At 54.7% G+C, this 26,350-nt stretch overlaps 3 protein-coding genes across 9 annotated transcripts; 2 read left to right on the top strand and 1 right to left on the bottom strand.

Moving 5' to 3' along the window:
- Nucleotides 1-32: 32 nt before the first annotated feature.
- PRICKLE4 (prickle planar cell polarity protein 4) lies at nucleotides 33-7,675 on the bottom strand. Of its 3 annotated transcripts, XM_085210451.1 has the most exons (9): nucleotides 7,544-7,675; nucleotides 6,129-6,594; nucleotides 2,936-3,088; nucleotides 2,738-2,845; nucleotides 2,518-2,655; nucleotides 2,243-2,443; nucleotides 1,838-2,024; nucleotides 1,448-1,762; nucleotides 33-1,198 (listed from the first exon to the last, which is right to left on the bottom strand). In XM_085210451.1, the coding sequence occupies exons 3-9, from the start codon at nucleotides 3,083-3,085 to the stop codon at nucleotides 723-725; spliced, it is 1,575 nt and encodes a 524-aa protein (XP_085066577.1). In that variant the 5' UTR covers nucleotides 3,086-3,088; nucleotides 6,129-6,594; nucleotides 7,544-7,675; the 3' UTR covers nucleotides 33-722. The 3 variants fall into 3 exon arrangements, with proteins under 3 accessions (XP_085066577.1, XP_085066576.1, XP_085066578.1); XM_085210450.1 differs by lacking the exon at nucleotides 7,544-7,675 and having other exon boundaries at nucleotides 6,129-7,194; XM_085210452.1 differs by lacking the exons at nucleotides 6,129-6,594; nucleotides 7,544-7,675 and adding an exon at nucleotides 3,336-6,086.
- On the top strand, nucleotides 7,661-16,330 carry FRS3 (fibroblast growth factor receptor substrate 3). Of its 3 annotated transcripts, XM_085210454.1 has the most exons (9): nucleotides 7,661-7,800; nucleotides 8,360-8,595; nucleotides 9,478-9,529; nucleotides 9,620-9,756; nucleotides 9,970-10,058; nucleotides 10,598-10,784; nucleotides 12,723-12,884; nucleotides 13,429-13,586; nucleotides 15,187-16,330. In XM_085210454.1, the coding sequence occupies exons 5-9, from the start codon at nucleotides 9,993-9,995 to the stop codon at nucleotides 16,099-16,101; spliced, it is 1,488 nt and encodes a 495-aa protein (XP_085066580.1). In that variant the 5' UTR covers nucleotides 7,661-7,800; nucleotides 8,360-8,595; nucleotides 9,478-9,529; nucleotides 9,620-9,756; nucleotides 9,970-9,992; the 3' UTR covers nucleotides 16,102-16,330. The 3 variants fall into 3 exon arrangements, with proteins under 3 accessions (XP_085066580.1, XP_085066581.1, XP_085066579.1); XM_085210455.1 differs by lacking the exon at nucleotides 9,478-9,529 and having other exon boundaries at nucleotides 8,360-8,431; XM_085210453.1 differs by lacking the exon at nucleotides 9,478-9,529.
- A 748-nt stretch (nucleotides 16,331-17,078) lies between these two features.
- Nucleotides 17,079-26,258, top strand: LOC100546220 (gastricsin-like). 3 transcript variants are annotated; one of them, XM_085210460.1, is made up of 10 exons: nucleotides 17,079-21,682; nucleotides 22,003-22,033; nucleotides 22,767-22,920; nucleotides 23,373-23,490; nucleotides 23,732-23,850; nucleotides 24,133-24,332; nucleotides 24,889-25,008; nucleotides 25,259-25,406; nucleotides 25,726-25,824; nucleotides 25,954-26,258. In XM_085210460.1, exons 3-10 carry the CDS (start codon nucleotides 22,804-22,806, stop codon nucleotides 26,107-26,109), a joined length of 1,077 nt encoding a protein of 358 aa, XP_085066586.1. In that variant the 5' UTR covers nucleotides 17,079-21,682; nucleotides 22,003-22,033; nucleotides 22,767-22,803; the 3' UTR covers nucleotides 26,110-26,258. The 3 variants fall into 3 exon arrangements, with proteins under 3 accessions (XP_085066586.1, XP_085066585.1, XP_003213026.1); XM_085210459.1 differs by having other exon boundaries at nucleotides 17,079-22,033; XM_003212978.5 differs by lacking the exons at nucleotides 17,079-21,682; nucleotides 22,003-22,033 and adding an exon at nucleotides 22,040-22,530.
- Nucleotides 26,259-26,350: the final 92 nt, after the last annotated feature.

Here is a 26,350-nt window from a genome sequence, read left to right as displayed (position 1 = left end):
CTGGAGAGAAACAGGCCAGGCCTGGTTGGCTCTTCTGTATACAGGTCTCAGCCGAGCTTTATTGGAGCACTGTCCATCATGGTGGCAGAGCTGCCCCGCTGGTCTCCTCCCTGCAGTGGCGGGGGACGCAGCCCCACGTGGGGCAGCATCAGCTCTTGTCCTTCAAGATGTCTCTATAGGTGAGGAATTCTCACCTGGCATCTGGATCTGACCTTGGTGGCCGGATCTCTCGTGGCCAGTCTGGGCAGGAATCCCTGCAGCAGGTGCTATGCAGGTGTCTGCCCATGTCCTACATCCTTGGCTGCCCCTCCCCAGACCGCAGCTGCTCTCTGGGGCTTTGGGCTTGTCTGAGACAGCAGAGACCATACCCCAGTGCGGGCTGCTTGTTCTCTGCTCCCTGCTCACTTTACCTGTTCCTAATTGAGGGAGAGGCCAGCAGGAATTGCAGGCTGTGCTTTGCCAGCAGCTGCTGCTGAAAGATCCCAGCAGCTTCTCCCTCCCCCCCACCACCTCTGCCTTGGGCTGTGTCTAAAAGGTCTTTGGAATGCATTGAGACCACTGCAAGTGCTGGCAGGATGGCAGTGCCATAAGGGCACTCTCCCCCCCCACCGGTGCATTCGGCACCCAGCTGCTGCCCCTCTGCTTAAATACCACGCAAAGTGCCACCTTGCCCCGCAGCCTCTGCAGCACCTGGGGACCCCTGCGTGCCGAGTGTCCCTGCGCTAGGACACGCTGCAGTGCTTGCTGCTGCCCCGCAGCTTTGCCATCCTGCACTCCGCCCGCTCCAGGCGCTGGGGATCCCTGCCCACAGAGCTCATCCCGGGCTTGGGGATGGGTTTCCCAAAGAAGAAACCCTCCTCTTCAGAGTCAGAGTCTGAGGATGAAGAGCAGGTGGGACACCAGGAATCATCCTCTTCCATGATATCCTGTGGGTCAATGTCCTCCAGATGTGGGCTGGGTCGGGCAGGGGGCAGACCCACTTGGAAGTGTGGGTTTCCATCCCCTGCCGGTATTCGGGGTTCAGGACCTCCCAGAAGCCTGCAGGGACCCTCTGTGCAGGGTTGAAGGTTGGAGGAGTGGCTGGCTGACGATCCCAGCATCCCTGTGCACACAGAACCCTTGCTCCTCTCCACAGCTGTTCCGTGGTGCTCTGGGCTCCTGAACGCAGGATGTGTAGAGGCCTGATCCGGTAGCATCTCTGGAAGAAAGAAAGCAATGAAGAGTGAGGGAGAAGAAGGCTGAGTCTGCCTTGCTTCAGTTGCCTATGCAGCAGGGGCTGTCCCAACCAAACCTCAGCTGTGGGACGTGGGCTGGGAGCCCACAGCTGCTGCTACAGCCCTGAGTTGGGCTGCATACATGTGCTGTACCCCCAGTGAAGTACCCAGAGCCTGAATTTGCTTCCATTTCCCTCCCAATCCCTTGCAAGTGGAGCACTCAGGTCCCCTACCAGCCCCTTCCACCCGCTGTCTGCAGCCCCCAGCTGCCGCAGTGCTCCCAGCCCTGGTGGCATGGCTGGCTCTAGAGATGGGCGTCGAGTCAGGGGACGGTGCGGAGACAAAGGCCGAGTCAGAGGAATCGGAGGTGGTGGAGGCAGCAGAGGACACATCCCGGCCCAGACTGCAGCTCTCGGAGCAGAAGAGCCGCCCGCAGCGGGCGGTGAGGGGCTGCCCACGCAGCGGCTTTCGGCAGAGACTGCAGCAGAAGCAGGCGGCGCAGGCGTGCCAGTGCAGACCCTGGTGTGTGGCCTCTTCACTGTCAACACCTACGAGGGGATCACAGGTTAAGGGGGGGGTGGGCCTCCCACAGCCCACCTGTCCCTCCGGCAGCACAGCCGTACCGATGGGCTCCCCGCAGGCCTGGCACGGCTCAGCAAAGAGGCTGTCGAAGCAGCTGCGGCAGCAGGGCCTGCCGCTCCGCATCACGTAGCGCTGCCCGCACAGCGGTGCGTCGCACTCCAGGCAGCAGAAGTGCTCCGGGTGCCAGCGCCGGCCCTCAGCCTCGATGCACTCTTCCAAGAAGATCAGCTGGAACGGAACAAACAAACTGTCCAGTAAGCACCCAGCCACAGACTACACCGCCCAGAACATGTTTTTTTGTGCTTTGGGGTGGGCATGGGGATCCCTGGGGTGCAGGAAGGGAGCTCCTCTGGCCCGTCCTGCTGCATCTGCAGCTGCCAGCAGAGCACAGGAGCACCCAACGACAGCACAACGGAGCCCAAAGCACCTCCTTGCCCGGTGCCCACCTGGTCACAGGAGGCACAGCGAGGCCGGAAGAGCTCAGCGTGGTGCCGACCGCAGTAGATCCTTCCATCCTGCTGGAAGTAGATGAGGTCCACTAGGGGCTGGTGGCAGACGTGGCAGCAGAAGCAGGGCGGGTGCCAGAGCTGCTCTCCCAGCCGTGACGCCGCAATCCCGGGGTCTCCTTTGCTCAGCCTCCTGCCGCACTGCAAAGCACGGGGTGGGGGTCAGGCTGCGTTTCGGGGGCGGCTCCGCGCCGTCCGTTGGGGAGCGGCCTCACCTTCCTGCACGGACAGCCGTGGCGGGCGCCCGGCACCTGCACTGCCACCCCCTGGCCCAGCGCGTCCCGTCGGCGGCGGGCACTGAACGCCTTGAGCTGCTTCCTCTCCTCCTCCTCGAGGTCGGGGCAGTACCGCTCCTGCACGGGGAGGTGGAGGTAAAGGACCCGCGGCAGCGGAGCGCGGGGAGGGCGGCATCAGACAGACGCCTGCGTTTCTTACATCGCAGTCCTGAGGCGGCAGCTGCTGCAGGAGGGCTCTGACACGGAGCAGGCTCCGGTCGGCAGGACGGGGTTGATCCGTGGGGCGACTCTCGAAGCAGGCGGGGACCTTGGGGAAACACAGGCGGGTGACCGAGGGGATGAAGCGCCGTCGCTTCAGCTAAAGTCGCGTCTGCCCCTCGAGGTCGGAGCTGCTCACCTCGGGGGGCGCGGGCTCTGCAGGGGGCTCCGGGTACTCTTCCAGGGCACAGCCGGAGTCGCTGTCGGACGAGGCCGGGGGGAGCGCGGTGGCGGTGCCGCACGGGGGGGGTTCGTCTCGCTGCGGCCATGCGGGACTCGGCCGGGACATGAGCTGCGGGGAGAGGAGCGGAGCTGCGGGAGAACCTCGGCACGGCGGGGAGAAGTCTGTCCCCAGGAGGCGTCATCGTGCAGGGACAGCGCGGCGGGGACGTCGAGGCTCTTCGCTGAGTCTCTGCAGCGATCGCCGGGGTTACAAATAAGCCCTGCGGCGGGGACTTTGCCTGCCGGGCGTGGAGCGCTGGGAAAGGATGTCGGGGGCGTGGGAGAGGGGAGGTTGGACCGCGGGCGTTTGTGCTCACCCTGGGGCAGCTCCGGGGGAGCCGCACTTTGATGTTTGCTCATCCACAGTGGGAGATGTCCCCCAGCTGCCGCCAGCCCTTTCCCAGCACAGCTGAGCCCGGGGTTAGTGGCCTGTCCCTGAGCGGAGCAGTGGGAGGAGACCGAGGTCTCGCCCAATTTGGTGGAAAATAATTTATTCCCCCCGGGCTGCTATTGTTCTGCCCCGAGCTGCTGTTCCTGCTCGCCCGGCGTGCCTGGCTCAGGGCTCTGCGGTGCGAACCCGTCCCATCCCCTCCCCACGCAACGTTTGTCACCGCTCACTTCCTTCCTGCCTCGGCTTTTCAAAACAAAGCGATGCGGCGGCTCCTGGGGCTCCCCGCACAGCAGCCCGGGTCTCTCCTTGTGAGACCCTCTGCACCGTGCTGACACCCCCCAAGAGCTGCCCGAGGGCTGACATCCCCCGAAAAAGGCTCCCCGGGAAAAGGCAGAGAGCTGTGGACATGAAGGTCGGTAACCTCAGCCCTCGGAGACTCCAGGCCCTCCCACAGCTCTGCCCCAGCAGCAGTGCATCCCGAGCTCAGGGCACCAGGATGTATGTGCACGGCTCTGAACTCAGGATTTCCAGCCGTGCACCGGGGTCAATGATTAACGCGGCAGATTGGCAGTCAATGGGATAAAGCAGAAGGGCAGCTTACTCCCTGGGCTCTGCCTGTCCTTGCCAGCGTTCGGGCAGGCCAGCTGCATGCTGAGAATGGCTACAGATTGCTGCTTGGAGGAACACACCTGACCCAGTTCTGTGCATTCGCAGCCCACGGAGGTGCCGGCTTGATGAAGGACCACCAGTAGTGGTGGATCAGCAAACAGCCTCAGCCCCATAGCTGTGGTGGAGCACTGCTGTGTCCCTGGGGTGCTGAATTGAAACACCCGTGGGTGTGGGGTGCCAACCCTGCTGCTGCTTTCAATCCCTATGGGTAATGCATCCCTCCCATGGGACATAGATGGCATTCCCAAAGTTTTGCTGTTTGCTAAGATCCCAAACTGCACAGCTAATCTACTGTTGTTGGATCCCCTGGGAGTCCCACGGATGCAGTAGAGTGGGCCCTACCAACGCAGGGCTGGCCGGCAGGAGCCCGTTGGGGTAAGGCTGGGGACAGGGCTGTGAATCAATGGGGCCGTGCAGGAGAGCCCAGCCCAGCCCGGTTTGATGTGATTACGATGGCTGGCAGCCGTCTGGGCTGCAGACAGGTCCCTGTAATTAGCCACAGACTGTGACAGCGGTACGCGCCTCCCATGCTAAGAAGCAGGGCAGCCCCAACAGGTCCGTCTCCTCCGCTCCCCCTCTGCCCTCCCCTCTGCCTCCAGGCGGTCCCACATCACCCTTCCCTGTGGAGGGATGCAGGATGCTCTCAGCACAGAGCTGGGCACGGAGCTGCTATCCCTCCAGAAGGAACTAAGTGCCACCACATGGAGTGCCCTCGGACTTTTAGAGCCCCTCAACCCGGAGCTTTCTCCATAATTGCCACCGTTCAAGCCCTGCTCCAAAAGACAGCTGATGTCCCTGCCGTGCCCCCCTGCCTATTTGGAGCTTTTCGCTGCTCATGGGGCTGTGAACAGCCATCCCAGCAAATACTGGCACCGCCCGCCCCAGTGACCCCACAAGAGGCTCCTGCCTTGGAGAAGGGATCACAGCTCCCTGAAATCCACAAGAATTTTAATCCCCTTCAGTTCCCTGGGATCAGCCCGTCTCCATCCTGTTGCAGGAGCGTGTGGGGCTCCTGGACCTCTCCCTGTGGAGATCACACCGTTAACATTCAGTGCGGCTGATCTGTGCCTGCTGCAGCCCTTAGGATCCTGAAGCCGCCTCCCCACAGCGGCAGCCCCACTTCCAGGCACCTCCACCCCATTTTCCCGGAGCACCAAACAGATCCATGGCCCCGAGGAAACACAACAGCTGGCCATTGCCAAAAGGAGCAGATTCCCCTTCCAACACCCCAAACACCGGCAGCTCCCAGGGGCTCTGTATGCACACCTCACCCACGGGATAACCTGTTTGTGCTTCAGCTTCTGTCAACACAGCTGCAGCGAACGTACATGAAAATAAAGATGCAGAGCCATAAAGATGCATCTCTCCGGGGGTGAGATAAGCTGACGTCTGGCAGGGTGAGCCGGAGCAGCTCGTCCTGCAGCACGGCGGGGCCAAGCTGGCAGAGCAGCCCGATGCTCGGCGTCACAGCACAGCCACCTCTAGGGCCATTGGAGCCCCACAGTGCTGCAGGTTGCGGGGGGGGGGGGGTCTCAGCATCCCGTTCTGCCACCCAAGGGAGCGGAGGGAACGGCGGGGCACGGCGGCTTGTTTGCCGGCAGGGGGACGAGCCGGTGCTGTAAAGAGGCATTTCGGAGCGGTAGCGACCCATTACCCCGCCGTAACGCGGGGCCGAGCGCAGCACCAGCACCGCTCCGCGCCAACCCCGTAGCGCCCCGTTCGCAGCGCGCGGAGGTGGAACCACGCGGCACAACGGCCGTCCGGCGCTGCGTCTCCCGGGACCGCCCTCCGCCCCGCACCTGCAGCCGAAGAGTGGGCGGGGGGTTCCCGAAGGACGTCGCCGTCCGGGGACACTTTCCCCGAAGACAAAGGCCCCTGGAGCAGCGCTCCCACCGCCGATTCCTCCACGCAAGAACCGGCCGACCTCCCTCTCCCTCGCGCCGCTTTCCACCCTTCCTTTTCCCCCGCAACAATTCCCGGACGTGGAAGCCATCCGCTTCCCCCCGTTGCTGAGCTCCCTCCCCGCCCGGCCCCGCGGGACCCCCCCTACCTGCCCGGTGCCGTCCCGTCCCGTCCCGTCGGGTCGGAACTCTGAGCCGAGCGGATTTCGCAAAACGAAAGGAAAACATCCAACATCCAAACGCAGCCGGGGCAGTGTTTTCTTTTGCTTTGTTGTTGTTTTCCTCCTTTCTTTCTTTCTTTTTTCTTTTTTTTTTTTTTTTTGTTGTTGTTTCGATCTGCCTGCCCAGGAAACTGGAGCCGTGTCAGCTGGGGTCCCAATTAGAGGCTCGTTAGCCTAAACCCACAGCGGCAGCCAATGGCAGGGAGCGGGGAGGGGACGGGCAGGGGCTGGCGGAGTGTTAACCCTGCAGGGAACGCGCTCCCATCGCATCGCGTTTTCTTGCCACCTCTCATTTTCCGAGTATCCACGCCCCGCTTCGCCCCAGGTCGGCGTTTGGATGGCTTTTATGATCCGCCGCATGTATTTTTCCTCCTTACATCAGAAAGAGCTGGAGCTTCATGAAAAGAGAGGAGGTGTCATTACGCCCAGCGGAGAGGTGGGGAACCTCCGCGGGGATCTCGCCGGGCGCTCAGCTGGAGGGCAGCCGGGATGTCCTACTTTCCTTCCAAAACCACTGAGCGCGGCTTCGGCGATGGCATCGGGGCAGGAATCGGAGTACGAGCTGGGTTGGGGCAGCGCTCCGGTTCCTGCACCGCCCTATCGTGTTTTATATCCCTGATATTTGAGGTTTCTATTTTGCATCTGCAGTGTTTTCTCCCTCTACAAAATCCCCTGGGCTGGGGAAGGAGGAGCGTGCGTATGGGGTTACAGGGGTCGGGGATGCTGAGTCCTCCCCCACCTGCCCCGCTGCCACCCACAGAAGGACCCGTGGGGCCGCACAGTGGCGATTCCCAGGGACCCCACAGGGCCCAGCCCCGCTCCGGGGACCCTCAGTGCCACAGCTCCGCACCGCTTGGTCGCTGGTGAGGACTTTGCTCCCCAGGGCCCCGCAGCCGCCAACACGGGGTGGGGGGGGAGTGGTGGGCAAAGTCCACACAAGGAGACAGCGGGCCGCCAGGCTGGGAGTCGTGCAGGAGGCAGCGGCTGGAGTCGCTGTTCTGGGGGCACCGCAGGGTCCCCCAAGCACCGGCTGCGTGTGCTGAGAGGGCAGCGACTTCTCCAGCTCCACCGACACTTCCACGCAGCTCCCGGCCCCTATGAGCTCCCTCCATCCCCTCCGGTTCCCCCAGCAGCCCCGCCCACCCATCGGTCCTTTATAATTTCCGGCTTTCCTAAAACCCTTTTTGCGCTACTGACCCCTTCGATAGCGTTCCCTGCCCCCCGCACGCCCCACTTCCTCCTCCCCATTCATCCCCCAGCCCCCCCGGCTCTCTCGGCCCCGTCCCTCCACGTGACCCCGCCCCTCCCTCCAGCCCCGCCCACGCAGTCTCGGCGCCGCGAACCTCTCACGCCCCCTGGCGGCCGCGTGCCCGCCCGCCCGGGGTCCTCCCAGCGCGACGCTCTAGGCGGCGGCTGGCGGACTCGCTGCTCCCGGCGGGCCCCGGCCCGGGCTGGGGGACCCGGCGCTGGCGGATCCCGGTCCCAGTCCCAGACCCGGAGCTCAGAGCCCGCGGGCCGGGCAGGGGCTGGGCCCGGGTCCGGCGCGTAGCTCTGGGCCCGGGCCTCAGCTCCCGGACGGCGGAGCCGGGCAGCGCCTCAGGTACCGCCCCACGGCCGGGCCTCGTCCCGCAGCGCTCCGCTCCGATCCGATCCCGCTGCCCGCGGTGCTGCGTCCCCTCCCCTCCCGCGGCGTCCCCTCGCCCCACCCGCAGGTCCCCGTGTCCTCCCGCTCTATTAAACCCCTTTGTGTCCCCCCTCAATTACCCCTTCGTGCCCCCCCGACCCCTTAGCCCTCCCCCAGTGCCACTTTGTCCTCCCTCCGTTTCCCCTTTGCCCCGTTGCACCCCTCCCTTCATGCCGGGTTCCGGTGCTCGCTGTTTCTATGGAGCCCTACAGGGCTTGGAGGAGAGGGGGGGCTGAGCGAAGAGCTGAGCCTGGTGCCCCCCCATCCCCCTCCCCACAGCCCCCCCTTCAAGGATGGGATCTCCCTCTGCTTTTTTCTCCTCGCCTTCATGCTGGCTGCAGTGAGTTTTCAGGATAGGTGATGGCTCTCCATCCCAGAGCCCTCGCAGGGCAGGGGGAGCGCTGGAAGGAGAGGGGAGTGAAGAAGAAAGAAGGTGAGGATAATGTATTTTCTGTGGGATTTTTGTTTCCGTGAGGGAACTGATGGGATGGCAGCCCCCAGAAACCGGCCTGAGGAGTCGGCAGCAGATCGGCGATCGGTGCTGAAGGTCAGTGAGGAATAAAACCACGCAGTGCCGGGATGCAGAGTGGCGGAGATGTGCTGGGTGACAGCAGCTGACAGCTCCAGCTTGCCCCACGCCAAGCCTTCCTCCACTAGAGGACTTTGCGGGATGTGGATGCAGCAGGGAGGTGTTGAAGGGCCGGAGCTCAGGTAGGGTGACATGGAGCTGCAGGGAAGGTCGGTAGGTTGTGGCTTGATATGAGAACCAAACAGGGGAGCCTCTGCAGCTGTGCAGAGTTATGACCCCAGGAGTCACTGTTTGATTCAGAGGGACTGGTGAGGTGGATTCCAGTGTGGCATAGCGGGAGATTTCCAACAGCCTTTTTGCTGCATGCTGCTGCTGTATGTGCCAGGCTAGGTACCTGTAAGGCCTTGGATGCAGAGGCTGTCAGCTGTTCTTGCCGAATAAAGCGTGACATCTTCCCGTGTTAACCTGCTGCTGAACCCAGTGCTCCGGAGTGGGTGTGGGTCTGTTGGGATTGATTCAGAATTGCCCTAATTTCTCATTACTGGGTGTGTAACTCCTGTGTGCTTGGTGTTCGCACTCACTGACTGTAAGCAGATAGCTGAATTTTTGTGTTACTTGGCATTTGTTAGTTTTCAAAGTCTGAAACAGATCGGGGTTGTGTTCAGTTGCTGATAGGGCTACTTGTTCTGTGACTCTCAAGGACCTTCCATCAAATGAAGACACCTCCCCATCCCTGAGCAGCAGATGTCACATGCCCTGAGTCCTCACTGCTCTCTGCCCTTCCATCCGCTCCTCGCTACGATCCCAAAGCTGAGAAATCAAATATCTCTTAGTTTTAGGTTTTCTAGATGTGTTTTTTTTCAAAGCTATGTCTTTAAAAGCACTTGCTGGTCTCTGCCCTTTGGGATGCAGGTGCTTTCATCTGCACTGTTTGCTCTTTCATCTCAGTGCTGTACATTTGCTAGAAAACGGGAACAAATGGCAAAGAAAGATGATTTGCAGTGGCCATACAAAGTGTGTATCTGAACATCTAATGTCTGCTTGAAATGTGCTGTGCATTTTAGGAGCAGAGTTATGATCTGTATTCATTGAGGAGCAGAAACACTTCTCCCTATGGTGTGTGAGGAGACATTCCTAGCACCACATCCCTTCCCCACATGTTTATTCTTTGTTTTCTTATCTCTTGAACTGTAACTTTCTTGCCAGGTGGGAGATGGGGCCGTTTCCCTCGTGCTCTAGGTGACTCTGACACCTGGTTACCGTGAAGTCCCAAAGGAAATAGAGGGACAGTGGTAGTGGGATTTTCTCACCTTCAGAAAACCCACACAACCAGTTGCCTAATGGTAAGAAATGTTATTTTTAATTAGGCTTATATTGCACAGGGTCCATTCATTGGGGAACGCATTGTGAAGCAAAAAACATCCGAGTTCCAAACATGTTGAGCTACGTGCAGGGGCACCCAGGAGGGTATGGGCTGTAAATGCTGCATGCTGGCAGGGACTGGGAGGAGCTGGTCTGAAAATTTGATTGCTCTCTGTTTTGTGTCCTTTCCCCAGGGATTACCTGTCCTGCTGGCGTCATGGGGAGCTGCTACAGTTGTCTGTGTGGAGACAACATCCCAGACAACCACCCCACCAAATTTAAGGTAAGTGTTGGACTTCATCCCCATTATAGAATCTGTGGCAACACTCACTGCTAGCAAAGCCCAGCGTGGGTTGAGCTCTAGGCATGAAAGCAAAGAAAAACTGCTCTTGCAGATAAGTCTTTCACTTGATAAGATTTGCAAATATGTTGCTGGTTTGTTGTTTTTTGTTTTTTTTTTTTTTTTTAAATTAAGTACCCTCTGCTGCAGATATTTTTGTATTTGCAGTACAAATTTCCTCTATGCTGAGATTCAGGCTGAGCAAGGAAATGGAGAACTGGAGAGAAACCTTTTATTGCTCAGGGCTGTGTTCCAGTGTCTGTGCTGAGACACATCAGCTGAACTGCTGAGCATGAAGTCTCCAGGCCTGCCGGCTCTGCGCTTTCTGCCAGCAGTAAATTCATGCTCTCAGCTGGGAAAAAGGCATCTCAGGAAATGAAGGGGAAATCCATGGGAATTACCAGATCTTTGTGGGAGGGTTTTTTTTTCCCCCTTTTCTAAACACACCAAGCTTCCTGGTGCGAGCTGTGTGGCTTCTGCAGGTAACAAACGTGGACGATGAAGGTAATGAGCTGGGAGCTGGGGTTATGGAGCTGACACAGACAGAGCTCATCTTGCACACTCACAAGAGAGATGCAGTCAGGTGGCCCTACCTCTGCCTGCGTCGCTACGGCTACGACTCCAACCTCTTCTCCTTCGAGAGCGGCCGTCGCTGCCACACGGGGCAGGGTGAGTGCTGGCTGTTTCTTGCAGCAGGAGCTCTGGGTTTCTGCTCCCAGGAGTGTGCTGCTGCTTGTGGCCACACCAATGGGTGTTCGTGCAGCCTCTCATGCCCCCTGAACACCCGTGTGCATGCACATGCAGTTGATAATCTCAATTAAAATGCTAATGAGAGTGCTGTTGTGCTCAGAACCTAGTGGTCTCATTTTGCTAGTGCACGGGCACTTAGGAGGTTAATTGATGAACCAGGCTTGAGCTGAAGTTTCCAACAGATGGAACATATTTTATGTCAGAGTGTTGCTTACAGCCCAGCTCCAAGCTTGGTACCAGGCACTGAGCAGTCCACAGCTGTGCGTCGTGTTTCATGGTGTGTTAGGAAGTGCTTTTTGCAGGACTAGAGCTTTGTTCAGCCTCCTTTAACTCTGAGAATAAAGTGAAGGACATCAGCTGCACCTTTTCCCAGACTCCTTTTCAGATTTGTTATTTCTCAAAGCTTTCAAATGTACATCAGTAGCAGCAGTGGCTTAAACACGATGTGTTTTTGCAGCACATTCTCTCTGCCATGACTGGTGTTATTTCTGCTTCACACTTTCTATTTTGTGTCTGGCAGCACTTCGTAATGCAAAGGAAAAAGAGTTTTGTGTTTTACTGATTTTTATGCAGGGGGATGCTGTACACAGAACAGGGAAGTGAGTCACCCAGGGGTATGTGCCAAGTCATCAGCAGCACTGGGAATGGTTTTACGTGGTGCCTGTGAGCTCCCCTCCCAGTCTGCCTCTATTGCTTTGAAGAGCTGAGCACTTTCTTGGTGTGTGCATCCCAGGAGCAGGAGGAGTTTGTTTCCTCATTCTGTTGATGTGTTTGTAGACTCCTCCTTATCCACAAGGACTCCTCATGACTGTGTCTGTGTAAAGGACTGCACTATAGTGCCGTATGATTCTTTTTAATATTTGGGCTTTTCCTGTTCTGGAATCGTGTTTCAGCAGTGAGAATTGGTTGTCTGCTTTGCCATATGCAGGATTAGGGATTAGAATTCTGCTGTGAATGTGTTTTGCTTTTATTTAGGCCCAGACAGGGGTGATGGATAAAGCAGAGCTGTTTGCTCCTCGTGTGTTAGGACACGTTTTGCAGGCACGTGCTTACCAGTCATAATGCAGACAGAAGTCAGAGGGGTGACACTGTTGTGAGGAGTTTTCTCCCTTCCTTTTGGGACTTTTTTCTTCTTCTCAGTTAATTTCATTTGGAGGATTCCTTCCTGATGGTGTCTTATATAAGGCAGATCTAGCTATGTTTTGGTCGGAATGTTTTGAATGTTATTTTTTGGAGTATCAGCTGTTGTTGCCATGCCATCCTCGTTGCTATGGCTTTTGTGCATGTGTGTCTGTGTGTGTGCGTGTTGCAGTGTGGGCTTGCTCAGCTTTGCACACACCAGCTCTGGTTTGGGCTGCTTGCTTGGAGAGACACTGCTCAACTCGATGCATTTCTGAAGTAGGACACTCCTGTTCCTCTCTCACCTAGAAACCCCACAGGGCCCAGTTCAGCTTCCACCAGTCCCTCGAAAGCCTTTCCCCTGGCAGTGAGAACTGGGTGGTGTGCCAGGGGAGCTGAAATAGAAGATTAGAGACGAAACAAAACCGGTTCGCTTGTATCTTTCACAGCTCTGCTTGTCAAGCGCTGAGTGTCAGGAGATAATTGGGGTGCTCTGTTTTTACAGCGGTGCACTGCGTGGCCAGATGGCAGTCTTGGCACTGCGGGATGATGTTGATGCAATAATCCACTCAGATGCTAGTTGTTCTCATGTGGCTGTGAGTTTCAGGGGTTGATTATGTTAAACACAATAAAAGAAATCAAAATTGCCAGTTCATTTACAGCCCAGAATTACATATCCCTTGTTAAAGCCAGAATTGCTTTCTTGCTTTTCTGATCCTCCTCCTCGTTACCCTGCAGGGATTTTTGCCTTCAAGTGTTCCAGAGCGGAGGAGATCTTCAATCTGCTCCAGGACCTGATGCAGTGCAACAGCATCAATGTTGTGGAGGAGCCTGTTGTCATCACCAGGAACAGTCACCCTACAGAGAGGGAGCACTCCCACACCCCCCAGGCCCCCACCAGTAAGTTTCCCTCAGCCCATGAGGAAACGCCTTGCTGCCCATGTGAAACTGCCCTTTGAAGACCACAGATATTTCCCAAATGCTGCCTTGCTGCTGACCTGTATCCTTATGCCTGTGTGAGCCTCCTACAGCGTGTTTATTTTAAGGCCCCACTTGTCTGCGGTGTGGTATTTTGTTTCCAAGGAAACAGCAACAAAAAAACCCTTCAGTAGTCAACTGGGTGTCACCCTTCAGCCCGTGTTCACCTGGAGCTCTGCCAAAAGGCCTTTTTAAGTGGCACCTACAGGGATCAGGTGGTTCCCAAAGGAAACCACGTCTGGAAGAATTCAGGTTTGCTCAATTCCTGCCTCCATTAGGAGTCACTTAAATAAATGCAAACAGGAGGGCCTAGCCCTTGTATTTATATGAGGCACTTTGTGATAGAAATCTTCTCCAGACAAGCTGATTCTGACTTGCAGGGTGCAGTTCAGGGACCAGCTCACTGTGGAAATGCAGTCAGCTGTTTTATGCACCAGACCAATGCTCTGTTGTAATTCTCTCCCAGCTCTGGGGTACACCGTCCCAGGATTTGCCAATGGATTCCACAGTTTCCCTGGAGAAAGCCTGTCATACTTGGCGGCCCACCACCCCTCCATGAGCAGCCTGAGGCATTCCTCTGTGGGTGAAGACTCTACTCATGCCCTCATTGGGCCTGACGATCAGGTAAACACAAATGTCCTAAATTCTCCCGTTTCCAAGCAATGAACAAGTTTGATGTGCTAGCAGCTCCGTGCAATTCCAGGTTTCTCTTGCTCCAGCAAAGCTCAGGCAATCCTTGTGCCTTTGCCACTCTTCTCTTTTGCCTTATTTTGGTCTTGGGGACTTCAGCTCTGATGCTTCCCTAAAATGGGCACTCTATTTAGGTGGATTGATTTGGTTTCCTTGATCCCTGGGTGGTGCAGTTAATGTGACAGATGGAAGGGAGCCATCCGGAGGGACCTGGACAAGCTTTAGAAGTGGGCCCACGTGAACCTAATGAGGTCTAACAAGGCCAAGTGCAAGGTGTTGCACCTGGGTTGGGGCAGTCCCAGATATGAGTACAGACTGGGAGAAGAACGCTCTGAGAGCAGCCTTGTGGAGAAGGACCTGGGGGTCCTGATGGACAAAAAGCTGCGCTTGAGCCAGCAGCGTGCACTTGCTGCCTGGAAGGCCAACTGCTCCTGGGCTGCATCAGAGGGGTGGCAGCAGGGAAAGGAAGGGGTTGTCCCCCTCTGCTCTGCCCTCGTGAGGCTCCATCTGGAGTACTGCATCCAGACCTTGGGCTCCTGGCACAAGAAAGACGTGGGGCTGTTGGGGGAGGGCCGTGGAAATGCTCGCGGTCTGGAGCACCTCTGCTGTGAACAAAGGTTGAGGGAGCTGGGCTTGTTCATCCTGGAGAAGAGAAGGTTCTGGGCTTTCCAGTACTTGAGGGGAGATTATGAACAGTATGGGGACTGACCTTCTATGTGGCAGACAGCGACAGGACAAAGGGGAACAGTTTTAAACTGAAAGAGGTGAAATACAAATTAGCTGCTGGGGGAAATTCTTCACTCAGAGAACGCTGAAGCACTGGCACTGCTGCCCAGAGGGCTGTGGATGCCCCATCCCTGGAGGCAGGCAGGGCCAGGCTGGGTGGGGGGCACCCAGCCCACAGCAGGGGGTCGGAATGGAAGGGTCTTTAGGGACCCTTCTAACCCACCCATCCTGTGATGCTATGATCCTCTAGCATTCTCTTGACATTTCTTTGACAGTGGCACTTAGCTGTAAGTCTGTCGTATTGCCTTATCAGCTATTACTGCATCCCCTAATCTGATCTGCAGATGCATAGCCAAATTCAGATTCCTTTTATTTTTATTTTTGATGTTCAGCTCTTTGTTCTCGGTTGTAGAATTTGAGGTTTTCCTGACATAATCCATCCTATCTCACCCATTGTCAGAGAAACCTATGCGGGTGTGAGCGCTGCAATATATCAAGTATAAGGAGCTCAAGAAAATACTTTGCAGGTGGCTTTGGTTTTTGTTCTGTATGGCATGCATCAAATGTGAAATAGATTATTCGTTCCTTCTGCAGTTGGACTCTTTTTTTTTTTTTTTTTTTTTTTTTTCCTTCTCCATCAGCTCACAAATCCAGAAATGTCTTTTGAGTTTTGCTTTCCAAAACCTTTTCAACTTTGGAAACTCTTTCATCTCTGGCTTCATCAGTCTTTCCTGTTAGTTTCTCAGCTGCTGACAGCTGCTTTGCTCCTGCTTCTCCTTTCACTGTCCCTCTGCTTCTCTCCTTGCAGTCCCACACCTACGTGAACACAGCCAGTGGTGATCAGGAGCTGAGGGGCCAACATTGTATGCATTCCTTGCCTGAAGTCCACCCTCCTTTCCCCCATAGGAAACGCAGCTGCTCCCTCGAAGACCGCAATCCCCAGGTCTTCCTGCAGCCAGGGGAGGTGAAGTTTGTGTTGGGTCCCACACCCAACTACAGGCGCATCAGTCGGCACCACCAGGAGTGCAGGACACACTTCTGTGCTCCCAACAACAACGAGCGCGAGGATGAGTGCCCTTCACCCCAGTGTGTCTACGAGAATGTCAATGGCTTGCTGCCCCCCAGCACCTCGTCCCTCTGCCGGGGCGGGCGGGTGAAGGCCCCCCACGAGGACAAGGGCTCGTCCAGCTGCTCCCATCGGAGAGCTGCATTACTGCACTATGAGAACTTGCCGTCACTGCCTCCGGTGTGGGAGTGCCAGCCGCTCCGCCGGGGCGAGGAGGACGCTGGGGACGCTCTGACACCTTCTCCCAACGGCTATCCCGAGGCTGGAGAAGAGGATCCCCTGCAGAACTACATGAACTCAGAGAGCACCGCGCTGCACGGGGGCAGCAGCCTGCGGCGCGGCACCTTCCTGCCCAGACCCCAGCGCGGCTGCGTGCCCAGCGTCTTCAGCTTTGACTTCCCCCGGCCCCGGCTGGAGCAGCCGCGGCAGCTCAACTACATCCAGGTGGAGCTGGATGCTGAGCCTCACAAGGGCCATCCCAACGCCCCAGCCTCCCGCGCCCGCCCGGCCGCCTCCCACGAAGCGCACCGGACGGATTCCTACGCGGTTATTGACCTCAAAAAGACAGCAGCCATGTCCAGTCTGCAGCGGGCCCGGCCGAGGGACGATGGGACTTCACGGAAAACTCGACACAACAGCACCGACCTGCCTCTGTAAGGGGACCCAGTGCAAGCACTGCGTTGTGGCTTTGGTATCCACCCTTCAGCGTGTTGCCCGGTGTGGCTTCCATCCACCATTGCCTTCTGCTTCCCCGTTTGCCCCATTGCCTGGTGTTATGGGATGGCTCCTACAGCTGGTGTTCACGCTGCTCTATCTGTCTGTCTTCCCCTCTCCATCTCCTGTGCAGTTTGTTTTATAAAGCCTTATGGGATGTTTAAAGACGCCATCTGGAAGTTCGTTGTCTTTCTGGCAAGGGGGGCAGAGGGTGCCCATGGTAGCGCTGGCACTGCGTGGATACCACCTCCAACAGGGTTAACCATCCTGGATTTCTGCTGCTCTGTGAGCAGTGCCAGCAGCCCGGGATCTTCTTTGGGAGACCTGATTGCATCTCACTGCCCCAGAGTCAGTTTTTGCCTTGTGATTTCTCTGGTTTCTCGTGACATGGGAGCTCATGCTGCAGTCTTTCCCTCCTCAACTTGCTCCTTTCTTCTTCTGCACTATTTTCTTGAAGCTCATAGAAGCTTCCTGTACTTCTGTCCCTTTCTCAGATTCGATTTAGATTGAGCAGCTCTAGAAACTAATAGAAGAGGACAGACAGCCATGGACATAAACACTGTGATCACAGAAACCTCATTTCCCGAAGATACTTTGCTTATAAAGAGGAGGGGCAGACTGCAAGTGTGAGGGGCTGTAGGTTGGGTATAGAAGCCTTCAGTTGTACCCAGTTTTGATTTCTGGGAGGGGGCTGTTCACAAACACTGTTGATTTATTTACTTATTTATTTATTAAATGTTCTTTTTGCATCCCGGTGGAGATGGCCAAAAGTGGTGCCAGCGTGACACGTGTGCTCATGTGCCCTCTGTCTGCGGCTGTCTGAGCAGAGCTGCTGGCTTTGTAGGGCTGCCATCAGTGAAAAGAGCAGCTGTGATTCAGTGTTTTTTAACTGGGATTCGCTGTTGCAGAGAGGGTGGGTGGGGGTGAGGTGGCCGGGCTTGGAGTGCTATCAAAGTGGTTGCCTGCACCCACGTTCCTGGCCTGGTCCATGAGAAATATTTGATCCTGTTTAGAGTGAATGTGTCATTTGTTTCCTACAGCTACAGACTTGGGAAGGGCTAAATTTCCGTAAATGTGTGGCCTTTGATGTGGAGTCTTCTGCTGACGCTGAAGCTGAGCTGTCAGACCTCCACGTGAGGTCCTGTGTCGGGTCGCTGCTGGTGCAGGGCATGCCTCCATTCCCCTCTGTGTGGTGACATGCTGCAGCTTAACCCGCATTGCTTTTTGCCTCTGTGGGCTGCATCTGTGAGACAGAAGTGCTCTGGAGTCGCTTTGGAGTCCCACCTTTCTGCTTTCTGTTCTTCTCCCTGGGATGTGAGCGGAGAGGCCCAGCACCCAGCAGGTTGTCCCACTGCCCATCTCGGCTGTGCCCTTCTTGTTCCAGCATGGAGGTCGGTGAGCAGCTGCTGTGAAGGAGGACAGCACACAGTCATCACCTGTTTCGGAGGTGCACAGACCCCATTTCCATATTTTTGATGTTTTTCTAAGTGCTGCCCTAATGTCGTACTGAAAGGTGACACTTTTGGGAGGAAGGGCAGTGCCATGCAATTGGAAAAGCAATAGAAGTGTGCAAAGTGCCATATCCGTGTCTGCAGAGCATGGGATCCTCAACTTGCTGTTTGTTGCACTATAAATCCAAAGTGCCCCATATGCTTAAATTCAGCATTCAAAAATTTTCATTTTTGGGGGAAATTCTTGTTGTCCATTCTTTTCTCTGTTCCAACCTTTACGTGATTTGTAACTGAAAGGGAACCCAAGGGATATGTTTTTGTGTTATGCCAAATTACTTTCTTTGAAGGAGAATGGGCATCCCCCTAAAATCTCTAACTTTCATTTGGAGAAGAGAGAGAAGAAATTGTTTATGTATACATTAAAAAAAAAAAAAGTGTATAAAGCCTTAACAAAACTGTGTAAGTATAGAGCTCTCGTTCTGTAAGTTCACCCCCTGGGGTGGCTCCAGCAGCACCAGGAGGAGCCGGGTTCCAGTAGGAACGCATTTGCAGCGTCGCAGCCCAGCGAGAAATGCTATGCAAAGTGCTCCTACCAGACAAATGAAAAAGGATGGAACATTTTACACGTCTATGGAGTAAGGTGACAGGGCCAGGGCTGTGGATTGGGTACAATAAGGGGTGTGCTGCTGGGCTCTGAGACAACAAGTGTGCTCCAAAATATGGCTCACGTCTGCCCTGTGCCTTCCTTTCCTCCCCCAGCAAATTTGGAGCCCCCAGATCTCACTGGGATGTGAAAAGCAGGAGAGGTGAGGAGGGCACGCACAGCAGGGGCTGCGTTACAGCATTCCCTGCATTGCTATGCCTGTCCGAAGGAGAAAAATAACTCCCGTGTCTCATTGTCTCATTTTTAAGGAAGAGCCGACGTCTGTTGCTGCTGCAACTTGCTGCTCTGAGAGCATCCAGCCTTGCTGCTCTGTGCTCCTCAGCATGCAGCCCTGGCCAGGAATTGGGAGCTGCAGGCTCACAAATGATTTCCTCTGTTTTTCTTGCTTTTGTGAGAAACTTCACAGCGTCCTCTTTAAATAACCGGGACTCTCTCTTAACTTCTTAGCCCTCTGTTTTGTAAAGTGCAGGAACAGACCCGCGTTGTTTGAGCAGAGTTCCCGGACTGTCACTGCGCTTTCGCCCCGACATTTCCACCGGCTCTCCAGTCTCACAGCTTCCTCTAGTGGTCAGAGCTGTGGCAGCTGCAGGAGGAGAAACCGGTGGGCGGTTGAGGTGCGGGTTGGTTGTGTCTCGTTCCTTCAGTCCTGGGATGTGCGTGGTGGGCAGCACAGAGCCCTCCTCGCAACCCTGGGGGCTCCGTCCTCTCCCTCATTCTTTTGGTTACAAATCGCCTTTATGAACGATGTTGTACCTGTACAGCACTTTGCAAAGGTGGGTCTTGCTTTGAGCCTTATGTGTAAGTTTGCTAGGCTTTCCCAATGAATGCACACTGATAGGTGTGTGAGTGCCTGCTGGATGGGAAACTTAACCTGGGGCAGCTGATGAGCATCCCACGGTCCAGCCGTGCTCCATCCCTCGCTGCAGGGGCGGCCTCCCCAGGGCAGCATGCCTAGAATCTGTGCTTGCGTCCATAAACACTTTTGTGGTTTGGAGATTGAGGGATTCACCCAGGGCTGAGTGGTTCCCATTTGAGTTTTGAGTGAACCGAGCAGACTTTCTCCCCTGATATTTCTTTCCTGGGGACTGCATACCCCAGATCTTCTGCCCATCCCTCTCCCCAGCTCAGCTGGTAGGAATAGAGCTTCTCATGGCTCTCAGCTGTCTTTTATCATGGGAGGGTTTATCTTTTTCTTTTTTTTTTTCTTTTAAATTCTAACCCATTTAACGTGCCTGCTTTTCCCCCTAGGGAAGGAGCTTGGTTATTTGTGAGCTGTTTTTGCCTTACAGAGAGAGTGTGGCGAAGGAGAGGCTGAGGATTAAAAGATCAATATTTTTGCAAAGAGCTTTGAATGTCTCAGATGTTACCGAAGCACTAAGTGTTATTTTTGTTACCCAAGCCATGCTGGTTGCTGGGAGGAAACCAAGCCCAGCTTCAGCTCCTGCTGTCCGTGTTTCTGGTTGCATCCCTCTGATCCCCAGAGCCCCGCCCCAGCAGTGTTCCCAGCTCTGGTTCTGCTCCGTGCCTATGGGCACTGTGTGTCCTTTCTCTGTGCCTCAGTATCACTGTGGCAAAATGGGGGAAAAGGCACCAAACTGTTGGTGTGATGCTTTGAGATACGAGTGAGAGCTCTCTGTCAGGGCTCAGTACCGCATCTGTATGTTCTCAGCTGTTTTCTCTCAAAGTCGTTCTTCTGTCCCTCCGTGTTATGCTGCTTAGCCCTCCTCGGGTTGTATCTTGACTGTGAAGCGTCATTAACGAGCGGTTGTTAATGAATGCATTGCCTCATGTAGAATCATAGAATGCCTTGGGCTGGAAGGGACCCCAAGGATCATCAGGTTCCAACCCTGAGGCCCAAACTCGGCTCTGGGGGGCTGAAGTTTGACTTCCCCCGCAGCCTGGCTCCTCCTGAAGTGCTGTGCTCAGGCAGCAGAACAGGTTTATATTCCTGTTCCCAAACAGGACCAAAGGTGAATACATTAGGGGAAATCTGGAGAGCTTTGAAGTTGGCAGGTACAGGCCAAGGCGTAGAAAAAAGCTAATTCTAAAGAAGGGAACTCATTTGTTTTCTTCCATTGGTGAATGTGATTTTGAAGTCGGAAGGCCCAGATGCATCTGCGTGCTCTCGAGCTCTCCTCCTCTGCGCTTCCCCTCTCTGTGACTCGTCCTGCTGTCTCTGAGCATTTCTGACATGGCAGAAAAATGACGGTGCTTCAGGGCTGCAGCTGCTGGGGATGGGGCTGCTGTGCCCAGAGGGCCGATCTCACTGCAGTCATGCTTCTTCAGGGTATCTCCGTGGATGTCATTCAGTCTCTGTGTTTCATCCAGGTGTAACCTCGCAGGTGAAGAACAATAGTGCTATGTGACCTGAGGAGTGCTCATGTCTTACGTTAACGTGCACTACGAATGTATACTGAATAAATGGAATATGGTGACGATACAGGGCTCGTGTCTTTGTGTGTTGCAGGGAGGAGAAGTGATGCATTTCCATGTAAGCTTTGCTTTTTATATAAAATTAAAAGCTCAGGGGAGGGGCACGGGATGGTGTGAAGCTGGACTTCCCTGTGGACCTCATGCACCACTGGAGCAGTGCTTGCTGCCTTCCCCCGAGCAGTCTCCTTGTGTTGGGCACATTGCATCAGGCTGCTTTGACATTGAGGATCTTCAGCTTTCTCCTGAATTTGGAGGGTTTGGACATCTTACCGGCTGTGCATAACTCCAAAGTAACCTCTGCTACTGCTGCCAAACCTGCTGTTCTGAGTTGTACCCTGCTCCTTTCTCTTACTAGAAACAAACAAGGACCTGCAAGCATTAGGTATTACAAACTCTTATTTTAAGATGCTCTGAGTTTGCTTTTCTTTAAATCCAGATGATCTTCTTGAGCCTTCAGGAAAGAAGAAAGAGACAAAGTGGCAATTATTGAACGTGGTCACGGTTCAAAGGGGGGAATTACTTCTGAGCTGTCCCTGGAGATGGCACACCACCAGCAGCCAACCTCTTTTCTAGAGTACAGTTGGGTTTTTTTACAGGTGGCAGTAAATTGTGCACCTCCACCATGAGCAGACACTGGGTCCGTTGTCTCGTCCTTACGGACTCTGAAGGTGAGATACAGGTTCCATAAAAAGCCAATCCAATCTGTATGGAAATGTTGTCACTTGGTGCCACCGGTCACTTCCATTGTTTCTGTTCCTCTTGTTTTGGCCAAGGGGTGAAGCCAGACCTCGATGATAAGATTACATTTGAGCTGAAAGATATTTTGTACTTCTGATAGTAAGGCAGAACACGCAATGTTTGCCATGGAATGCGTTCCTAAATTGTGCAGCTGAGGAGGAGAGAACCAATGGTGCCAACAGCTCTGCATGGCCGTGTTCCTTTTCCCTGAGCCCCTGCACCTCTGAAGGAGGGAGAGGTAAATGTGGCAGCTGAGTTTCTGAACCACTGGTCCTTCTGTGAGATCTCTTAGGGCACAAACCCCGTTGGCCCATCCCATGGATTCTGCCATCGCTCTGTATGGAGTGGATCTGCCTGTTTTTCCAGAATACAGCTGCTATGATCTCACTGAGCACAGGGACAGTTTAATGCTTTGCCTTTTGAAAGTCCCTCCCGACAACCCTTCCCAGCAGAAGTGCATCTAAGAGCAGCCAATAGAGCCATCTGCACCTTCCAAAAGGAGTGTGCCTTGGGATGCGGTGTCTTTCCAACCCAAGCCCTTGTGTTTCTTTCCTCCAGGGTCATTCTGGGACTTTCAAAAATGCAAGAGGTAAGAACTGGAATGGAAACGGGAGATAACAGAGCTCTTGATAACCCGTGTTATTCTTTCCATTGTATTCCTGGAAAACACAATGAAATCTTTTCCCCTTCTTTCAAGGGAGTCTTTGATAACCCTATCAAGTCAAAAAGAAGTTGGGCAGCAGTGAACTCGACTCTTAGGACTTTTGCTTAATTTTACAGGGTCACTCTTATCAGCTGTTTTTTTCTGTTTCAAGGAATAGCTTGCAAACAGATGGGTGTTCGCTGCTGATATTTGACTATAGAGTTTCCAAGATATTCCTTAGCGCTGCGGGGGAATTTTTGGGCTGCAGTGATAACCTTTGGCTGCGTGCATGGCACTGGTGGAGGCACTAGGGGCCATGGTGGGGTATATAAGGGTGCATGTGGAGCTCTGGAGGTCTACTGGGACGGCCTCCGAGAGCAGCTCACCATGAAGTGGCTGATCTTCACTGTGCTGTGCCTGCACCTCTGCGAGGGGCTGCTGCGGTGAGCGGGCAGGGTTTGGCTGTCCCTGGGATAGTGGCAAGTCGGGAGGGTGGCAATGTGAAACATGCACTGGGAGCACTGGGTTTTAATTGGGACCTGCATGCAGGTGAGCAGCAAGCAGGGCAGGGAGGAAGGGAAAAAAGACCAACAGAGAGCAAAAATGAGGGAGCATTGATGAGCATTGGAAACTTGCTTCCTATCACACTGAGCTGATGGCTGCTGCTCATTGCCTGCAGGGTTCCTCTGAAGAAAGGCAAGTCCATCAGGGAGGTGATGAAGGAGAGCGGTGTGCTTCATGACTACCTGGCAAATCACCGCTACTATGACCCTGCCTACAAGTTCTTCAGCAACTTTGCCACTGCCTATGAGCCCCTGGCGAACAGCATGGATGTGAGTATCCATCACTTGGGAACAGCGAGGGGAAAATGAGACAGGAGGAGCGGGATGCGAATAGAGAAGTCTGGGAAGTTCAGTGTAAGACCTTGAACCAATGGTTTATTTCAAGAGCTGTTCTCGTGGTTGTGCAGGAAAAGAGGGGTATTTGTGTGAGTGCTGATGGAGCTGCTCAGCTGTGTACTCTGTTTTGGAAATACAGTGACACTGCAGGAATGGTCCATGTGCCTTTGTGCTGCTTGTAAACACAGCTGCTGTGCCGTGCCTGCACTGGTGGGAGAAGCAGCAGAGAGCAGTGCCATGCTCAGGGCACAGTGCACAGCGCTGTTGGAAAGGGAAACCAGGAATCTGGCAAACCATGCAGCCCCAGGAAACCTGGCTGCCTGGGCTGAGATTTAGCATGCACCCTGAGGAGTTACATGGGGTAAAAATTATCCCCTTTCCTTCAGATGTCCTATTATGGGGAGATCAGCATCGGGACCCCCCCGCAGAACTTCCTGGTGCTCTTCGACACCGGCTCCTCCAACCTGTGGGTGCCCTCCACGCTCTGCCAGAGCCAGGCCTGCGGTGAGCACCTGGGCAGGAGGGTGCACAAATTGGGTCCTGGGCAGCAGGGGGACTTCTGGCTGCCACTGCTGTATTTATCACGAGCAATGATTACCACTTGTTTTATCAAAAGCAGCCCATGTGTGTGCTTTGATTGCAGGTCCCTGTTGCTTGCCCTGAACCTCTGTTGCTTGCCACTCAGCCTCTGGGTGAGTGCCCCTGGATGGAGCCATCACTCTTCTGCTTTGTTTTTCCAATCTAGCCAACCACAACGAATTCAACCCCAATGAGTCCTCCACATTTTCAACTCAGAATGAGTTCTTCTCCCTGCAGTACGGATCCGGCAGCCTCACTGGCATCTTCGGCTTTGACACAGTGACAGTGAGTGACACTGCAGATGGGGGGAGTGAGGGGTGCCCCAACTTTGCCCTGCAGCCTTGAACTGCATGCCGAGGATATGCAGTTAGAAAAACATGGGCTGATCACTTCTGGAGACTGGGGGTGTTCCCTTGGGAGCAAAACAGGGGAACTTTGTTCTTGACTCTAACTCAGTCCCCTGTTCTGATGTGTACACAAATAGCTGCAGTGTCCTACTGTGCCTGTGGGTCACAGTGCTCCATGCTGTGCTCTTAGGGCAGCTCTGCTTCTTTTCTTCATCCCTAGATTCAGGGCATCTCCATCACAAACCAGGAATTTGGCCTGAGTGAGACGGAGCCTGGCACCAACTTTCTGTACTCTCCTTTTGATGGCATCCTGGGGTTGGCCTTCCCTGCCATCTCTGCTGGTGGAGCCACCACTGTGATGCAGCAAATGCTGCAGGAAAACCTGCTGGACTCCCCCATCTTCAGCTTCTACCTGAGTGGGTAGGGATGCTTCTGTTCTTCCTTTAACCTTGTGCTGCCTTTGTGCTTCCCAGGAATATTCTGGTTTTTTTCTTGTTTAAACCTTCATGAGAACCTGTCAGCTGATGCTTCCTTCCTCCTCTCCTGTGTGCCCAACCCCTTCTACTTACTGGCATGCTGGCTGGTATTGGTAGCTGTTGGTCTCTACTGATACCCATGAGTGTGACCTTCAGTTTCTAAAGGGGCTGTAAGAAAGAGGGGTCAGACTCTATATAGTGGGGTCTGTGTGATAGGACAAGGGGAAATGGTTTCAAACTACAAGAGAGGAGGTTTAGGTTGGATATAAAAACAAAGTCTTTTTCAGTCAGGGCGGTGAGGCACTGCACAGCTGCCCAGAGAGGTGGTGATGTCCCATCCCCAGAGACCCCCAAGGGCAGGGATGGGGCTGTGAGCACTGATGGAGCTGTGGGTGTCCCTGTGCTCCGCAGGGCGTGGGACTGGATGGCCTTAAGGGATCCCTTCCAACTCCAACACTCCATGATTCTATGATTCTATCACTTGTGCCTTGCTCCCACAGGCAGGAGGGCAGCCAAGGTGGTGAGCTCATCTTCGGTGGCGTCAATCCCAACCTGTACACGGGGCAGATCTCCTGGACTCCTGTCACCCAGACCACCTACTGGCAGATCGGGATCGAAGAGTAAAGTGTTGCTTTCTCCAGCTTCCTCCACACCAGCTCTGGTTGTTCTTAGATCTGCGGCCATAAGAGGAATCTTTCTGTCACCTCTGGTGGCTTCAAGGATCTCAAATCTCAGGCTTTCTGGGCTCTGAGGGCGATTTTTGACAATGTTGACGTATAACTGTAGAGAACATTCCTCATACACTGTGCCCCTGTGTTTCTCCTGCAGCAGCAAGGAGTTTCACAAGGCACTTGTTTTCTCTACCCTCAGCTTCACCGTTGGTGGGCAGAGCAGTGGCTGGTGCAGCCAGGGCTGCCAGGCGATCGTTGATACGGGAACCTCCCTCCTCACTGTTCCCAACCAGGTCTTCAGTGAGCTGATGCAGTACATTGGAGCTCAAGCTGATAGCAACGGCCAGGTAGGGAGAGTGGGCTGGGAAAATGAGGGGAGCAACAGATGCATCTATCGTGGGTGAGCAGCTGCTGTTGAGCACTTGGGTTGGAGGAGCATTGGAAATCCAGTTTCAGAGAATCATTGAGGTTGGAAAAATCCTCCAAGACGATGCAGTCCAACTGCCCACCTACCACCACCATTTCCCCACTAAACGACATCCCTAAGGCTTTGCTCTAATCCCCGCAGAGGAAACGATGCATCTCGTAAAGTGTGCATGTCTGGGTTCATGGATCACTGACAGAACTCACCAGGCACAAACCTGTGGTGGCTTTCTCTTTCCCCAGTACGTGGCAAGCTGCAGCAACATCGAGTACATGCCCACCCTCACCTTCGTCATTAGCGGCACCAGCTTCCCCCTGCCTCCCTCTGCCTACATGCTCCAGGTACAGCATCCCGTGCCCTGGGAACCTACGGGAGAGCAGCCAGGGGGACGTGGGCTGGGGGACAGCTGGAGGGTGCTGGCTGGAGCCGTGCAGCCAGAGCTTTCCAGCACTGTTATTCCTTCTTGACAGAGCAACAGTGGCTACTGCACTGTTGGGATTGAATCCACCTACCTGCCCTCCGAGACTGGGCAGCCCCTCTGGATTCTTGGAGATGTCTTCCTAAGGGTCTACTACTCCATCTATGACATGGGCAACAACAGGGTGGGCTTTGCCACTGCTGTGTAGGCAGCCTCAGTGCTGTGCCACAGCTCTGTGCACTGGGGCATCTCCATCCCCGCAGAGCCCAGACCCTTTCTCTTGCAAAATTTTTGCATTGAAGATGGGTTTCTTTCCAGACTGTACTGTGAAGAAATAAAAGAGCTGCGAAAATAAGATTAAGCATATGTAGTTTGTGTTTTTTTTTTTATTTCACAATGTATATGTTCCTTTTTTTTTTTTTCTTTTTTGGTACAAATGAAACCAAATG

The sequence above is a fragment of the Meleagris gallopavo genome, chromosome 28 (genome assembly GCF_905368555.1).
Source record: "Meleagris gallopavo chromosome 28, MGAL_WU_HG_1.1, whole genome shotgun sequence".
Taxonomy (NCBI): domain Eukaryota; kingdom Metazoa; phylum Chordata; class Aves; order Galliformes; family Phasianidae; genus Meleagris; species Meleagris gallopavo.
The sequence above is the reverse complement of the archived record's forward strand: the minus strand, read 5'-3'. Positions and strand labels throughout refer to the sequence as shown.